Raw genomic sequence first — 19,039 nt, 5'->3', positions numbered from 1 at the left:
ATGGGATTCAGACAGAAACTAAAATATCAATATAAACTTTTAAAAATATATTTTTTAAATAATGGAGAAATTTTCATTCTATGAATATTAGCTTTTCAGGGCTACAGGAGTGTAGCGCTAACTATGAAGTTAATATGCCGTTAAAAATTCGTTACACCTTGGTTAAAAAGTGTAACAATTTCAAGAGTTTTTACAGCAACCACAGAAATGGGGATTTTCATCTGATCATGATTGCAATGGAGATTGCAGTCTGTAGGGACCTTCACAGTGCATCATATGGAAGAGTGCAGAATCACTGACAGCAACATCTGGATTTCTGTGTCATTCTGCACATGTGCAGGCTCCTGAAGGTGGCAGTTTCAGTGGAGTAAAGACAGCACACATTCCCAGTTTCATTGTTACCACCTCAAAATCCAGGCCATATATGAAGTGAAATGCAGAAATCTATTATTCTATACTTTTTAGAATTATCCTGAAAATCAAACAGCTTTTAGTTACCTAGCTTCATAGCTACAGGATGCAATTTCTGCCATTGACATGGTGACCACATCCGCGCTAGTACCATTCACACAGGAAGGATTTGGATTCTCCCAGGTACTGTCATCCAATTTATCAGGCACTTTTTTTTCTTCTATGAAAATAATGAAATGCAAAATTAGCACTTTGCAGCTGATTTTAGTTAAATCCATTTCTCTCTCCCATATTAAAATTGAAATCCAAGATAAGTAATATAGGATTCAAAGAAGTTATGCAAATAAATAAGTGCCACACTGGCATTTGGGCTCCCTCCACCCACCCCATTAATGTTATTGAACAAGATCATGGTAAGCACCTTTCTCATTAATCGAATAATTTCTTTGTTCTGTTCAAAAATCAGTAAAACCATCCATTGATAAAGTATATTTAGTCTGGGCTAGCTGAGTTGATTCTAGTAATTTATATTCCTGTACATTTTGATTAAGCTCATAATTCTCAAGGCATCATGCTTCAGTTTTCTCTACAATAAGATAGCAGCTTGAAATCAGTCTAGACGATAATGACAAAGCATTAATTAGGTATTCGGTGGATGAATCATTATATGCACTTGCAAACTTAACACTTCTGTTTAAAAACTTGTCAGTGGTTCTATTTTTAATCTCCATGTTCACAACTGGGAAGGAATGTCCATGCAAAACAATCCCTTTTGAGTGCCAAGCACCAGGATATTCACAGCACAACAGGATGGTACTTAACTTTCACCGGCAGGTAAGCAACAGGTGAGTGGATCTTACATCCATTATCCAACCAGACTGAGCCTTATTTTCATTGATAAAAAAGACAAGCGTGTTGTAAGACCGGCAGTAGATTTCCTACTGTCTATTTAGTGTCCAGTGGGTATATGTAAACATTTCTCCAAATGGGTGAGAGCTGTTCATCGATTAAAGAGAAGCGCTAGTGAATGGTTTATTTTCTTTGGGTCTTTGAGGGAACAACTTTAATGTCCAGCTCTAGATGATTATGATGGGATTTAGAAAGAAACTAAAATATCAATATAAACTTTTAAAAAATGCATTTTTAAATAATGGAGAAATTTGTCATTCTACAATTATTAGCTTTTCAGGGCCACAAGAGTGTAGCAATATCTATGAAGTTAATATGGCGTTAAAAACTCAGTTGTACTTCAGTCAAAAAATCCAGCACTTTAAAAAGAAACTTGCAAACACACTTTGCTTTAGAAATTAACCCTTAAAACATAACTAAATCCCAAAGTTCATTCCACAAAAAACACAATCAAAAATCCCAAAATCTGATATGTACACCAACAGAAAACTATGTACTTTTGCACTAACTGAAGATGAATACAAATTACGACAATGATAAATTCTTACCTGTCTTGCCTTTCTTCAACTTCTTTTGGTAATACTGCATTTCAAACTGTGGGTTAGTGCTTGGTCGAACTGGCATGCGACCATGACCTCTGTTATGAGTAACGGCTACAGGTTTTCCTACAAAGCAGAAAATGAAAACTTTGATTTCACATTTTTCTGTGCTTCACATAAAGCTAAATTCATCTTTTTTTATCTTGGGTGGGGATGAGAGAAAGGCAAAGTACACAAGCAAGGTCAATTATTGGAATTAACTTAGAATATAAAATGGGTACACATAGAACCTCCAGTCCCCAAAACGTCTGCTTGAACAGTGGTTTTTGCCAAACTGCAACTGTTTGTAATAAACTATGAACATTATCACCCACAACTTTAGGTACTTTCAAATAAAAAATTCTAACTAGCTCTAAAGTGTATTATAGTACTTTTCAAATAAAAATTCAGTCAAATGGCTCTTAACAGCGCAAACCAAAGTAGAAATCACTGACATCTGTCCTGAACAATGGGATTGAATTATGATAAGTAAATTCAACATTTTTGTATGCTTCCTTTTGAATCACATTGTTATTGCCACAAGTAATTTTGTATAATTCTACTTATTGGTCCAACTTGCATTGCACATTGAGGGCTTATAGCCATTGAAAACAGCATCTAGCTCTGAAAAAGGTCAGCACTCTACATCTTCTTTGGGTCTCCTTTTCTTCATGATCCAATGCTTCAATCCAACATCCTCAGGTTTGAAACAAACAAGTTATCCAGTAACTAAGACCCATTACAATACTGCACCATGAGTTTTGTGTGAAAATCTGGCCTGTCAACAAAATTTACAGTTTGGATCAGCGTTACAAGTTGGACCAGCAACTTGATCCAGCAACCCTCCTCCAAGTACTCCTGTAATTCATCAACGTTAAGACCTGAAGGCAGCTAACCAGGTTATTTCTGCTGCCAAATTTTCTTCATATCCATTGTGTGGTATTAAATTGGTTAGTGACCCACTACTGTTCAATCTTCACTTGGCAGCTGCTTACTCAGGTTCTACTGAAACTGTTACACTTGCTTGCTCAACTGTTACAGATTCTCCATTCCATTTTCTACATTAAAACAGTGATTACCCTTTATATTTGTTTCACTGGGTGTAAAGCAGTATGGAACATTATGAAGTCGAAGGACACTATATAAATGCAAGTCTTTCTTTTCACTCCTCACAGTCCTCTCTGTTAAACTTCTGATAGCCAGATGGTGAAGGGTAAAACCAGAGCCAATCTTTATTCAGTTCAGATTTATTCAGAGTGAAACATTACGAGTGTATATTTCTTAATGCAACCCTCACCCCAACATCAGCAGGCATCTCTTTATATGTGTTCAAGTAACACCCCAATTAATGGCTACACCTTCTTATAGCTACTCACAATTGATATACAATTTATGCTTCCTAACCACCTTGCTGCTGATCTTTCTCTCAGATTCAAGACTTCTGCAAACTTCCACACAAACAAGGAACTTCTGGGATCTCAAATTATGGTCCTGTTTATCCTCTTAGCTAACCCTATTCTCTTTTGAACTCTCTTGCAGAATTTTGATTTCTCCAACACTTATCACTGATTTTATATTAACTACTTGGGCTGGTTACCTGTGCTCATCGATCCCTTGCTCCAGAGACTTCCTTGCTATGTCTAACATAAGATCATAAGACCTAGGAGAAGAAATTAGGCCATTCAGCCCATCAAGTCTGCTCCACCATTCAATCATGCCTGATAAGTTTCTCAACCCCATTCTCCCACCTTCTCCCCATAACCTTTGATCCCCTTATCAATCAAGAACCTATCTATCTTGGTCTTAAATCAATATGTCTACATAATTTAAGATTTTTCTTGTCTATTTATGAGCTACTACCTCTAGCTTTTTTCAGTCATCTCCTGGTCCTACTCCATTCTCTCTCTCTCTCTCTCTCTCCCACTCATCTCTGTCTTTTATTACCTAAGTTTGCTTTTTCTTTCAGGGAGTACCCTTCCCTGACTGCTGGCCTACTCAATTTGTTTCTCCAGGAAACCTCATCTGTCACTGTCCTAGGTCTGAGTATCATCTAAGTGAGTCATGACCGTCTGCTGCTGAAATTATCAAAACCCACAGCCTATCCATTGCTTACTTTTCATCTTCACAACAAGTTTCTAACTCCCATCCCATATCCACTGCTGGCAAAACAATTTTGTCACTAATAAACTCTATTTTCCTGGCATTGCCCTTGTTACCCCCTAGCTTCTATGAACTGTAAACCATTGAACACTTTGTCATCATCTCTCTTCCATACTAACCCCAAAGAGCTTGACTCACCCATCACTCTTTCCTCACCAATCTACACTTATTCCAGCAGATAGAATTACCTCCTTATTTGCAAATCCCTCCATATTCCTAAATCTCCAATCTCTAATTTCCCTGCCTTCCTTTAAAAGCCCTCTCAAGACACAACAAATTATTACTTTTTTACGAATTGCTTAATCTCTGGCAAGCATATACCTATTATTCTTACGAACAGTTGTTTAACTAACCTTTCCCATTCCAGTAACACTGGTAACGCTATTATTGTCACTCAAGGACTGTATTTGACCCTACACTTAGTGCTGGATCCCAGACCGAATAAACACCGTTACAAACAGCCCAATATTGATCTAGGGTCCAGACTCAACCACATCTCAGCCTTATCCTGAACATTCCTGAAGAAAAATGCTGTGCCCACTCCATCCTAGAACTGGCTCTGCTTACATCTTAATTTCAGCTTGCACCATTCCCTCTTGCCACAATCACTTCTGAGAAAATCACTGCCCAAACATCTCATCCCATTCCTATTGTAGAAATATAGCTGAGATATTAATGAGTACATGTTGAAATCTTCAAATCTGGTGCTCTTTATCACTATGAAAGTGTCAGTGTAGACACAGCCCATCTTGTTGGACCGCAAGGGAAACGGTTGAAAGATTCTCTGCAGCATAGATGGTATGGGTTGATTTGTTTTTTTTAGGTAAATTTAGAAACACTTATCACAGGCAGAAGTATTTCAACTAAGATTGAACCATTAAGGTGTTACAACTTGAAACCAATGGCTACCACAGGTCAAGAGCAGTGAATAGGACAATGAATCTAGACAGCATTTTGCAAAGTTTATTTTCTCAAGCCGACAAATAATGTGCTCATGAAACTCCACACAAACCCCAGTGAGATTACTCTCCCATGCTCAGTTTATACAACACAATCTACATGGTAACTTGTCAGTTGAACCACTGATAACAATAGTTTGATGCTTACAAACCTTTTAGTTCTGGATGATCACGAATGCCCACTGATACAAAGAAGCAGTCCATATCAACGTGCATTATACAGTTCTGTTGTTTTGGTGGATCTACAGCACTTGCAGTGCCTGCAAGAGAAAAAAACTGTGAAGATAGAGTAAGCATTCACACACTAAATGACTTCCTAGTCCTTCAGTAGGGCAGACAGCAATTGCATGGTCATTGTGAGCAGGGTATGTCCACCTGTCATATTGGTAAAGGCCAAATATTTGCCTCCAGCGTCCATGCCTGAAACAGGCATTTTAAAAATTTGTTCATGGGATGTGAGCGTTGCTGACAAGGCCAGGATTTATTGCCCATCCATAACACCTTGAGGTGGTGGTATTGAGCCTCATTCTCAAGTTGCTTCAGTTCCTGTGCTGTAGGTACATCCACAGTGGCTAGGAATGGAGTTCCAGGTTTCTGACTCAGCATCAGTGAAGGAAAGGTGATGCATTCCCAAGTCAGAGTGGTGGGTAGCCTGCAGGTGGTAGTCTTCCCATGCTTCTGCTGCCCTTGCTTGGCCTTCTAGACAGTAGAGGTCATGGATTTGGAAGGCGCTTTTGAAGGAACTTGGTGAGTTGATGTAGTGCATCTTGTAGATTGTACATGCTGCTGCTACTGTGCAATGGTGATGGAGGGGGTGAATGTTTAAATTGGTCAATGGGTGCCAATCAAGTGGGCTGCTTTGCCCTGGATGGTGCTGAGTTACTTGAGTCATGTTGGAGCTGCTCTCACCCAGGGAAATGGGGAGTATTCCGTCACATTCCTGATTTGTGCCTTGTTGATGGTGGACAGGCTTTGTGGAGTCAGGAGGTGAGTTACTTGCCACAGAGTTCCCAGTCTTTGACCTGCTCTTGTAGTCACAGTATTCATATGACTGGTCCAGTTAAGTTTTTGGTCAAAGGGAATTCCATTAGTCCCTTTGTAGATGCAAATAAGGGGATATGGCACCAGCACTACAAGATTGGTTTGCCCTAAGAAAGCTAGCAAAAGCATCAGCTGCACTCGGGAAAACCAGGTCTATATGTGGGCTATTAAAATTTCCAAATCTCAACTGTCTATAGCCTTTGGCTCTCCGTGCACCACAATATTTCTGTTGCTACTAATTTACTCAACTGCACCCTCACCTCCACCTATGATGTCCGAGGCTCCAGTAAAACCATTACACTATCTCACCTTAGCTGCCAACACCCCTCCACCCCGATACAAGCCTCATCTCCAATCTCTTAAGTCCAAGGGCAGCATGGAAGGATATGGCAGACAACTGGTTTAGTCCGCCATCAACAGATCTGGCAAGACCACTTAAAACAGTTTTGGATTCTGGTCTCATCTGCTAAATTTGCTCAGTATTCCAGCATCATCCTGGAAAGCAATGCTAATCCTGAGCTTCTTTTCTCTAATACAAATTGTCTTCTTAAACCCCTGTACCCTCTACTATAAGCTCCAACAAGTGCAAGGAGCTCATGGACTTCTTTGTCACCAAGATCAGCTGCCTCTGCCACGTCTTTCCCTTACACTAGCCCATCTGGCCAAACTTTCTTTTATGCTACCCCTGCCTATAAGTGAACTCACCTCTTTCACTCATTTCTCTCCCATCTTCCCTCATGTCCTCTCTAAGCTCATTTTGTCGATGAATCCCACCTCTTGTTCCCTTGATCTTATTCCCACTAAATTGCTGTTCACCCAGCTTCCCCTCCTAGCCTCATGTTAGCCAATATTGTAAAGTTTTCTCTCTACAGGTGGTCCCCTCTCTCCTTTAAAACAGCCATTATCACCCCTCTCCTCAAAAAAACCGTGATCTCACCTCCCTTGCAAACTACCATCCTATCCAACCTGCTGTTCCCTCTCCAAAGTCCTTGAATACCTCCCGTGGTGTAGTGGTATTGTTGCTAGACTAGTAATCCAGAGACCCAGGGTAATGCTCTGGGTTCTGGGGTTCGCATCCTGCCATGGCAGATGGTAGAATTTGAATTCAATAAAAAAAAAATCTAGAATTAAAGGTCTAATGTTGACCATGAAACCAATGTCAATTGTTGTAAAAACCCATCTGGTTCACTAATGTCCTTTAGGGAAGGAAATCTGCCATTCTTACCTGGTCTACATGTGACTCCAGACCCACAATGTGGTTGACTCTTAAATGCCCTATCAAACCGCGACAAGATCACACAAAAGGAATGAAACCCGACAGACCACTGGCATTGACCTAGGTACCAGAAACGACAATGGCAATCTCAGTCCTGTCGAACCTGCAAAGTCCTCAACATCGACTCCGGACCCCATGAAGGTTCATGGATTTAGGTCAAACACGGCCAAGGAAATCTCCTGTTGACTGCCACGTACCGCTCTCCCTCAGCTGATGAATCAGTGCTCCTTTATATTGAGCATCACTTGGAGGAAGCACTGCGGGTGGCAAGGGTGCAGAACGTACTCCGGGTGGGGGACTTCAACGTCCATCACCAAGAGTGGATTGGTAGCACCACTACTGACCAAGCTCGTTGAGTCCTAAAGGACATAGCTGCTAGACCAACAAGAGGGAAAAAGATACTTGACCATCACAATATGTGATGAATATCCTAATCTGGGATAGATTTCGAACAGATGCATTCATGAGGTGCTGTGGGCCATCAGCAGCAGCAGGATTGTGCTCTTAACACAATGTTAAGGCCTAGCATATCCCCCACTCTACCAATATCATCAATCTAGGGACTTGACCCACTTCAATGAAGACGGCAGGAGGACATGCCAGGTGCAGCACCAGGCACATCTAAAAATTAGGTGTCCACCTGATTAAGTTAAACACAGGACTACTTGCATGCTAAACAGCATAAGCAGCAAGTAATAGACTGAGCTAAGTGATCCTACAACCTAAATGACTAGCTGCTAGACTGGGTCTGGGGCAGGTGGTGAAGGAACCAACAAGAGGGAGAAACACGCTTGGCCTCATCTGCACTAACCTGCATGCCACAGATGCACCTGTCTATGACAGTATTGGCAAGAGTGACCGCCGCGCAGTCGTTGTGGAGACTAAGTCCCACCTTCTCATTGAGGATACCCTCCATCGTGTTTTGCGGCACTACGACCATGCTAAATGGGATAGATTTCGAATACATCTAGCAACTCAAGGCTGGGCACCCGAGGCACTGTGGGCTATCAGCAGCAGCAGAATTGTACACAAACACAATCTGTAACCTCATGGGCCGGCATACCCCCCCAAACTACTATTACCACCAAGCCAGGGGATCAACCCTGGCTCAATGAAGGGTGCAGGAGGGCATGCCAGGAGCAGCACCAGGCATATCTAAAAATCAGATGTCAACCTGGTGAAGCTACAACACAGGACAACTTGCATGCAGAACAGCATAAGCAGCAAGTGATAGACAGAACTAAGCGATCCCACAGCCAACAGATCAGACCTAAGCTCCGCAGTCCTCCCACATCCAGTTGTGAGTGGTGGTGGACAATTAAACAATGTGCTGGACGAGGCGGCTCCACAAATATCTCCATCCTCAATGATGGCGGAACTCAGCACTACAGTGCAAAAGATAAGGCTGAAGCATTTGCTACAATCTTCAGCCAGAAGTGCCAAGCTAATGATCCATCCCAGCCTCCTCTGGAGGTCCCCAGCAACTCAGATGCCAGTCTTCAGCCAATTCGATTCACTCCATGTGATATGAAGAAACGGCCGAAGGCACTGGATACTGCAAAGGCTATGGGCCCTGACAATATTCCAGCAATAGTACTGAAGACTTGTGCTCCAGATATTGCCGCGCCCCTGGCCAAGCTGTTTCATCTACAGCACTGGCATCTATCCAGCAATGTAGAAAATTGCTCAGGAATGTCCTGTACACAAAAAACAGGACAAATCCAACCCAGCCAATTACAGTCCCATCAGTCTACTCTCCATCATCAGTAAAGTAATGGAAGGGGTCATCAACAGTGCTATCAAGTGGCACTTGCTTATCAATAGCCTGTTCACTGACGATCAGTTTGGGTACCACCAGGGCCACTCAGTTCCTGACCTCATTACAGCCTTGGTTCAAACATGGACAAAAGAATTGAACTTTCGTGGTGAGGTGAGAGTGACTGCCCTTGACATCAAGGCTGCATTTGAATGAGTGTGGCATCAAGGAGCCTGAGCAAAACCCAAGTCAATGGGGATCAGGGGGAAAACTCTCTGCTGGTTGGAGTTATACCTAGCACAAAGGAAGATGGTCGTGGTTGTTGGAGGTCAGTAATCTCAGCTCCAGGACATCACTGCAGGAGTTCCTCAGAGTAGTGTCCTAGGCCCAACCATCTTTAGCTGCTTTATCAATGACCTTCCTTCTAACATAAGGTCAGAAGTGGGGGTGTTCGCTGACGATTACACAATGTTCAGCACCATTCACGGTGACTCAGATACTGAAGCAGTCCATATCCAAATGCAGCAAGACCTGGACAATATCCAGGCTTGGGCTGACAAGTGGCAAGTAACATTTGTGCCAGACAATGGCCATCTCCAAAGAGAGAGAACCCAATCATCACCCCCTGATGTTCAGTGGCATTACCATCACTCTCTGCACCACCAACGCACAGTAGCAGCAGTGTGTTCCATCTACAAGATGCACTGCAGGAATTCACCAAGGCTGCTTAGACAGCACCTTGCAAACCCACGACCACTACCATCTAGAAGGACAAGGGCACAGATAGATGGGAATACCACCACCTGGAAGTTCCCCTCCAAGTCACTTGCCATCTTGACTTGGAAATATATCGCGGTTCTTTCACTGTCACTAGGTCAAAATCCTGGAACTCCCTTCCCAAAAGTACTGTGGGTGTATCTACACCACATAGACTGCAGCTGTTCAAGAAGGCAGCTCACCACTACCTTCTCATGGGCAACTAGGGAAGGGCAATAAATGCTGGGCCAGCCAGCGAAGCCCACATCCCATGAGTGAATAAATTTTTAAAAAATCCACACCTATTTTCCCCAGAACTCCATTTCTGAATCCCTCCAAACAGGTTTCTGCCCCTGCCACAGTACTGAAAAAACTCTTTTCAAGGTCAGAAATAATAACCCATGTGACTGTGACACTTTCTTTCCTCATCCCTTTTGACCTTTCTGCAGCCTTTGACACGGTTGACTACACCATCCTCCTCCAATTTTTTTTCATTGTCTTCCAGGTACGTGGTCTGCTCTCAATTGCTTCCATTTTTACCTATCTAAATGTACCCAGAGGATCACTTGCAATGGATTCTCTTCCTTCCTCCCACATATTTCTCCTGGTGCCCCCCATGGATTGATCCTTGGCTCCTTACTATTTCTCATCTATATGCTACCCCTCTGATTCATCATTCGTAGGCACAAGTTTTGACATGCACACTGACACCCAGCTTTACTTCACGACCACCTCTCTCGACTCCTCCATTGCTGCTAAATGATCAGACTGCTTATCCAACATCCAGTAGCAGAAATTTCCTTCAATTAAATATTGGGAAGGCTGAAGTCAATGTTTTCAGGCCCCGTTTCAAACATCATTCCCCAGCTATCAACTTCATCCCTCTTCCCGGTTACAGCCTGAGATTAAGCCACTCTGTTCGCAACCTTCTTGTCTCTAACGATCTTGACACGAGCTTCCAACCTCATAATCATGCCATCACTAAGAGCACCTATTTCCACCTCTATAACATGGCCCGACTTCACCAATGTCTCAGATCATCTGCTGCTTGATCTCAGTCATGCTTTGTTACCTCTAGGCTTGTCTATTCCAACGCACTCCTGGCTGGTCTCCCTAATCCTGCCATCTGCAAACTTGAGGTCATCCAAACCTCTACTGCCTGTTCTTAACTCGGCCATTCCCCTCTTCCCCTCTGCTCTCTGACCTACAATGGCTTCTGATCAAGCAATATTTTGGTTTTAAAATTCTTGTCATTGCTTTCAAATCCCTCCATGATCTTGTCCCTTCCTACCTCTGTAGCCTTCTCCAGCCCCATAACCCTCCAAGAAACCCAGGGTCATCAAATTCTGGCCACTTGTCCATCTTCAATTTTAACTGCTCCACCATTGATGGCTATGCCTTTAGTTGCCTAGGCCCCAAAGCTTTGGAATACTCTCCCTATACCTCTCCGTCTCTTTAAGTTGTCATCCTTTTCTAAGGCGTTCCTTTAAATCTACCTCATTGATCAAACTTTTGGTGATCTGATCTAATATCTCCTTATGTGGCTTGGAGTCATATTTTGTTTTATAATACTTCTGTTAAGTACCTTGGGGTGCTTCATTACATCAAAGGTGTGATTTAAGTTGTTGTTATCGGGGTTGGGGGAGGGTCCCTTAAAAAGAGTGGCTGTAAAGTTGCAACCAACAAGGTAAGAGTTACAAGTTTACTTACTTGAACTTGGAGCCAGCGCTCCTTCCGACCTCACATTAAATAAATGCCAGCTACTGCTGCTCCAGTCAACCAATCTCTTCCCCTCTGTTAACAAATCACACCCGTACCTGGCTACTGATCAGCACCTCTCCCCATCTCCTAATCTAACTAATGATCACCCCCACACCCCCTCCTTCCTCACCTACCTGAGGGTCGCTGTTAGCATTGCACCACCTCAATCTTTAGCGATGCCTTACAGTGTGTCTGCTTCATGGAAATGATGTCCAATATTTAGAGTGCCATTCAGGTGCAGGGATCACACTCTGTACCCCGGGTATGCCCAAAAATGAGCTTGCCTGAATTTCTATGCCTAAGACTTTAAGTAGGACCTGCCAGCAATGGAGCGTGGGTAAGTTCCAAACTACTATGAACAAGTGCATTATTAAAAACTCATCTTTCATTCAAGTGAACTTTTACTTTAAATGTGTGAACTAGATGATGACTTTGTAAATCTTCCAACCACCACATTTATTAAAAAGTGAAATTCAATGATATAAAGAATGATGTTTGTAAGCACAAAGTGGCAACTTCAGTGGTTCGTGTTCCAATGAGGAGCATTACTTGAACGTAATACAAGTCAGGGATACAGATGAATCACTGATATACTCTGTTTTTGAGGATAGAATCATCGAAGTTAGCTTATTATCTGTTCAATATTGTTTAAAATGTATGCATTTTCTAAGGTGGCTGCATAGTTAGATAAAGAGGAGCATGCTTTTGAAACAAGTTGGTAGAATCTTACCGGAATGGCTGGTATCAACAGGATTTCTTTGAAACTTGCTCATTTTAATCCTTTTCAGTTTCTCTCTGCCTGGATAAACACCATTACTTTGTCTTTGAAGTCTGTTCACATATTCTGTAAATTCACACTTCCACGTTGCAATGTGATGCAGTCTTGAATGGGCATAAAATTCAGATATAAAACTTGGGTCAGCAGGCTTTGAAGACCAGTGGGAAGATGCCTTGTTGGGTGAAGGCTCTGAACTACTTTTCATTTTTGGAATCCCTTGAACTGTAGGGTGGTTAGCCCCATTTATTTTAAAGCACTCATTTAATGAAGATGCTGTAGCAGTCCTAGCGCAATCAGGCAGCAAAGTACCGCCTTCTGCCAACTGCTTCTCACAGTTTCTGAAATGCATTTCACAGTCATCATTTTCTTCTTCCAGAACTTCAGGAGTTCCAAATTCCTTTTCCCACAAAGTTTCACTACAATGTTTTAAATAATCCTGTGTTTTTAAGGCACTATAAGAATTGGGCTCATTCCTTTTATAAAGAGAAAAGTGGTCTCTACAACTATGAACTCCATTATGATTTATATTCGGAAAAGCATGCTCCAATTCCATAAGCTCAAAACCTTCGTTGTTTTTGTCCCATCCATTCATTCCATTGTTAGTCTGGTTTGCTTTCTCCTTGTATTTGGCATTGTCATGGTTGTTGGTGATGCTCTTTCTAGAAGAAAGCACCAGAAATCATAACTTTTACCTTTCATTACACAGAACAATGCACTCTCTGCAAAATGAACGTCACATATTGGGTGCATGGGATAGACCAAGGCTACATAAAGAGCAACAACAGAAAATTCTGGAAATATACAACAGTTTCTTCTAAGGTTAAGAACATAAGTTTAGAGAGTGGCACTTGAACTATAAATTCATTGTATCGCATGAGGAGAGCAGCATAGCAGAAACAGAAGTAAACACTGAGAATAGTGAGCAGCAGAGACGGCTAACAAGTTTTCCAAGTTACAGGAGCAGCAGCAATGGGATCAGGGGTAGAAAAGTGGTAGCAGATAGACTGCAGCTTAACTGATACATAAAATCTGCATTTTTGCTTTGGCTTCTGCACCAATCATTAAGCTGTAAAAGACCTTTACTTCAGATTCCACTGGCAAGTTCAAAATTTACTGACCAAAGGAAAAGTACTTTTCATCCTATCAGTTGTTCCCTCCACTTTTTAGAACACCAAAAAAAGGACAAAAAATTCCACTGTTGCAGATAAGTCCTGCAGTGGTTCCCATGGCCACAAAATCATGGATACCACAGCTCTTGTTCATAACCATCCTTAAGAAATACAACACCTGCAACTCCTTATTGCTAAGGTATTTCACAGGTGCAAATAAATACCGAAGTAACACATTTGTCAGTCATATTTGATATTCATTAGAAAGCTGACAATTATTAGATAAATAGAAAAAATTAGATATCTGCATATGAAAGGAAAAACAAAATTAATTTGGGAAGAAATAAATTGAGTTACTTAACAAACTGTGATAATGCTAATGAGGCCAACATCTTTGTACAGCGAAAGCTTGAAAGAAACTCTCTTTTGCCCTTTATATTTTCCATTGACAGGTTTTTTTTTTTATAGCTGCTTGGCTCATTGTACTTTAACAGCTACTTCTAAAAAGACTTGCATTTACACAGCACCTTGCATGACTATGAGATGTTCCAAAGTAGTTTACAGCCAATTAAGTAATTTTGAAATGCAGTTACTGTTGAAGTGTGGGACAGTCAATTTCTGCACAACAAGCTCCCAAAGACAGTAATGTGATAATGACCAGATAATCCATTTTTCTGACGTTGATTGAGAAATAAAAATTGGCCAGGACATTGGGGGTTAACTCCACTGTTCCTCTTCAAAATAGTGCCATGGGAACGGCAAGATCCACCTGAGACGCCTTGGCTTAATGTATCTTTCGAAAGATGACACTTCTGACACTGCAGCATTCCTTCAGGGCTGGAGTGCCAGCCCCGATTTTTATGAACATTTGAAATAGGAGTAGAAGTTGGCCATTCGGTCCCTCAAGCCTGCTCCACCTTTCAATAAGATCATGGCTGAACTATTTGTGTTTTGAACCCCACATTCCCACCTACCCCCTCCCCAATAATCTTTGATTCCCTTGCCTAACAGAATTTATCTAACTCCGCCTTAAAATATTCAGTGACCCCGCCTCCAGAGGCAGAGTTCCAAAGTCACATGAACCCCAGAAAACAATTTCTTACCTCTGTCCTAATTATAAAACAGTACCTCCTAGTTCTGGATTCACCCACAAGAGGAAACATCCTTTCCATGTCCACCTTATCAATACCATTCAGGATCTTATATATTTCAATCAAGTCACCCCTCACTCTTCTAATCTCCAATGGAAACAAGCCCAGTCTGTTCAACTTTTCCTCATAAGACAACCTGCTCATTTCAGCTATCAAATAAATCCTCCTCTCAACCGCCTCCAATGCATTTACGCCCTTCTTTAACTAAGGAGACCAAAGCTGCACAGTGTTCAAGATGTGATCTCATCAGCGCCCTGTGTAACTGAAGCATAACATCTGTAACTTTTATGTTTAATTCCTCTCATAATAAAGGATAGCATTCCATTAACCTTAATTACTTGCTGTAACCTGCGTACTAACTTTTTGTGGCTCATGCACTAGAACACCTAGGTCCCCCTGCACCTCTGAATTCTACAGTCATTCTCCATTTAAGGAGGGGGGAGGGGCCGGAGTCCTGTAGGGATGGTTGGGGGTATGGCGGGGCGGGGGGGGTGTGTGTGTGTGTGTGTGTGTGTGCGTGTGTGTGTGTGGCAGCGGGGGTCCGTCTGGATGTTTGCGATAGTTACCCAGAAGTTAGAAGAGGTTTTAATTCTTTTAACTTGTTCTGAGTAACTATTGGTGTAACCCTGGTGAAACCATCCAAAGTTTGTGATTTAAACTGCATTTTCAGATGGTTTCCAGAGCAGGCCAAATGTCAGAGGAAGTGCGCACTGCTGGGCAATTGCCGTGTAAACCCTTAGCTGGGAACCTCTGGGAGGGATTACCCAGCGTATCTTTGGGGTACCCCCCATCCAATGCTGAGGAGCTCAGAGGTTCCGGCCCTATATTTAAACCTGAAAAAGACATACCAGAACTTACCACGTGAACCTAATTTGCTACTCACTTGGTTTCCATTTCACTCAGGCATAGTCTCCTCGCACACCCCTTACTGATCAACAGTTAGGAAGGGGTTTGAACCCACATCTTCTGATACAGAGGTGAGAGTGCTACTAATTGAGCTCCAGCTGAAAACTTTATTTCTACTTCATTTTCAAATCAGATTTAATTTCATCCAGATCTGGCTGTTGGACCGCTTAAAACTCTATTAGGCACTGCTCTCATCTGCTAAAAATGCTCACAATTCCAGAATTATCCTGTAATGCAAAGGTAGCCCACCGCTTATTTTCTCTACTGCAAACTGTATTCTCAAACCCCTTTCCCTTGTTCCCTCCACCCTCACCTCCAACATTAAGCGTAAGGAGCTCACGGAATTCTTTGCCACCAAGGTCGGGACCATCCAATCAGCTGTCTTTTCCTTCCAGTAGCCCACCTGGGCTTCCTGCAAGGCTCTTCCTTGCCCTCATCCTGAAATCACATCTAGACCAACTACTAGGCCAGTCATGTCAACATCATGGATACAAGAATAGGACAGAAGCTGGGTACTTTGCAGTGAGTCGTTCATCTCATGACCCGTTCAAAGTCCACCCAACATTTAAAAGGCTCATCAACAGTATGATGAAATATCTGCACTTGGAACAGTGCAAAAACAACTGAACTCATCAGGCCTTGACACCATCTAGGACAGGGCAGCTTGCATGATCAGTGCCTCTGCCACTGGACTCAATATCTATCGCTGGTGCACAATACCTGCAGCATGTACAACTCACCAAGTTAGTTTAATAGCACTTCTCTCCCATATGACTGCTACAGACAGACAAGAACAGAAATATCATGTCAGCTCCAAGCTCTCCTGCCTTCTTGGCTAAGGCATAAATTACCATTCCTCCAATACCCTTAAATACCCTGTCTAATACCACTTTGGCAGCACTATCACTAGATCAGTTTTAGTGGTGCAAGAAGGACCACCACTCTCTCAAGGTTACTAGGGTTGTGAAATAATTGTGGTCTTGCCAACATCTCCCACCTCCTGAGAATAAATATAAGACATACACAAAACAAGTGTCAGGTTAAATTATATTTGGATCACACAGCAGCCTTGGGGATGGTGGGAGTAAGAACAATCTTTAATTACTTCTGTTTCTATTGCTTGTTGCAATACAAAAAAAAACTTGTAGGTTACATATTGAGACTCAATTTGATATAACTGAGCCAACCATTTCAATAGATTAAGTGGATTAAACTTAACTTAAAACTGGATATAAAGAGCATGAAACAACTGATTTAGTACAGCAAACTGCAACTGGTTTTGCATTTAGCAGACGTGCTGAATCAACCAGAACCCCATCCTAGAATCACCTGACATCCTTCTGAAAAACGATCAACATTAACTTTCAGCTTGTCTTCAACTCTGAGCTAATATAACCCCCGCCAATATATCTTCAGTCTTAATGTTTGAGGCAACAAAATGAAAATTCCAGGGTAAAGAAGAAAACATTAAATCATTATTTAAAATATTAGTGTCACTGAACTTACACGTTTCTACTAAGTTTATAAATATTGCTCGGGCCTGGTGTAGGTTCTTCAGGTTTGCTCACAGTGAAGTTCAATCCTTTTTGGACACTTGACTGCTTGGTATAGAGCTGATAGGGAATGTAAGAGAGGAGATATCCAGCTTTTATACTGCAAAGCAAACAGAAGAATCAAAATGTGTGTTAACATATTATCTCCAACAAAACAGCTCTGAAAAGAACAGCAAACATTGATAAACTTCAAATGCATATATTCTCTCATTGGCAAACTATTACACAGACGAATGAAAAGTTCTTGAAGAAGAATATTTACCTAAATAAAATTGGTCTGGTTAAAAACAGTACAAGGTTGAGAAACTATACGTCAAAACAGGAAAAAGTTTCCATTCCCCAGCACTGATATTCCTCAGTTAGACAAAAATAAAACTAGAGTGAAATGGAAGTTTGAAAGTATAAGTAGCTAGTGTTTTATTAACACACCAAAATATGCTCTCAGCAACAATGAACACATTAAATACAAGGGACCTCAACTAACCAATTAAAAATTACTCCTGCAGTCATGAGATATAACATATGAGATAGGAGCAATAGCCCTTGTGCCTGCTCCATCATTTAATAAGATTATTGCTGATCCTCAACTTCACGTCCCCACCCAATCCCCTTGAGTCCAACGATCTATCAATCTCAGCTTTGAATATATGATTGAGGATCCAGGGCTAGAGCATTCCAAACATTCACATCCCTTGGAGTGAAGTTTCTCCTCATCTCAATATTCAACATGATTTTTTTTCTGTAAAGCATAAGCAGTTGTAAATGCTACAATTTACAGATGTTTTGTCATCAGGCTGGATGCCTGACATGGAATGTAAATATCAAGAGTATTACCAATTGGATTGAGGGACTTAAGAGTGGAACATGTTGTGTATGGAGACAAGCTGAATATTATTGCACTTTCTGTAATTTTCAAGTCAAAATGTTTTGTTATGGACTTTTACAAATTTTATGAATAAAGTATTTTTTGAAAAAAACAGTAATAAATACTTGCTGCACTTCTATTTCTCTACCGTTACAAAAAGGCTATACATCAAATCTTAACATTTAGTATAAATCAATACTATTACCCAGCTGGCAGCTCACATAAACTTAGGTGGGAGTTTCCCTGCACCAAAATATAAATCTGCTGTGAGTCAATCTCCTGGAGGGGGATCAGTGGTTTACTGCACTTAGCACTGTTTCCCTGCACCAAAAAATAATGGGAATTACAAGAATTATCATATTTTTACTAACCTGTCTGTAATCCAATTGGGCTGAACCACCTTTTCTTCCTTCAGTTCTTTTATTTTTGAATTTGGAAGGTTAGTGGCAATAATGTGAGTGGTTTTGGATCTCGAATAGTACATATGATACTGGCCTCCATGCAGCATCATAAGCCTTCGCAACTCATCAGCTGTTGGCTCTGAAACACAACACGTCATTGACAGGTAGAGAAAATCAGGACTGACTTAGTATTTCAGGACCTGGCAACTATGCGAGCATAAAGTTTTATTTATCCTGCCAACATTATTTCTGGCAAATGATCATTGAAATGTATTGAGACTCATTCTATTTAAATGAATTACTACTTGACCTTCAACCTACTGACATTGATTTCTGAAAGATTACAGCTATTCTGAATCAAATTTTTAAATCACTGCGTACCTGTGTAACCATTGACATAAATTGCAACACCTCTGAAAATACAAGATGCTGTCCCTTCATTTTCTTGTTGAAGAGGAGTCTCTGATTTGAACTGTCTTTCCAGTTTGTCCATCTTTGCTGCCATATAGCCACCCTAGGATAATTCAATAGATTTTATGAACTTTCAGCTTCATTGATTTATTTTGATACTATACTACTAGCAAAGGTCTCCTTGAATGTAAAGAAAATATTTTAATTTACATAATCCTTATCACAATTCTCAGAAATGTCTCAAGGCACTTCACAATA

At 41.3% G+C, this 19,039-nt stretch overlaps 1 protein-coding gene across 3 annotated transcripts in view; it reads right to left on the bottom strand.

Annotated features, from left to right (window-relative positions):
- rev1 (REV1 DNA directed polymerase) overlaps nt 1-19,039 on the bottom strand; it is a 136,274-nt gene that overhangs the window by 102,018 nt on the left and 15,217 nt on the right. For all 3 annotated transcript variants that reach the window (XM_041199005.1, XM_041199006.1, XM_041199007.1), the window contains 7 exons: nt 18,752-18,884; nt 18,341-18,509; nt 17,058-17,204; nt 12,338-13,044; nt 5,170-5,277; nt 1,869-1,985; nt 499-631 (listed from right to left, as the gene is read on the bottom strand). In XM_041199005.1, coding sequence (XP_041054939.1) covers nt 499-631; nt 1,869-1,985; nt 5,170-5,277; nt 12,338-13,044; nt 17,058-17,204; nt 18,341-18,509; nt 18,752-18,884 — 1,514 coding nt within the window. The remainder of the gene's footprint in view (nt 1-498; nt 632-1,868; nt 1,986-5,169; nt 5,278-12,337; nt 13,045-17,057; nt 17,205-18,340; nt 18,510-18,751; nt 18,885-19,039) is intronic.

The sequence above is a fragment of the Carcharodon carcharias genome, chromosome 11 (genome assembly GCF_017639515.1).
Source record: "Carcharodon carcharias isolate sCarCar2 chromosome 11, sCarCar2.pri, whole genome shotgun sequence".
Lineage (NCBI taxonomy): Eukaryota > Metazoa > Chordata > Chondrichthyes > Lamniformes > Lamnidae > Carcharodon > Carcharodon carcharias.
Note: the sequence above shows the minus strand (reverse complement) of the source record. Positions and strands in the feature narration are given on the sequence as shown.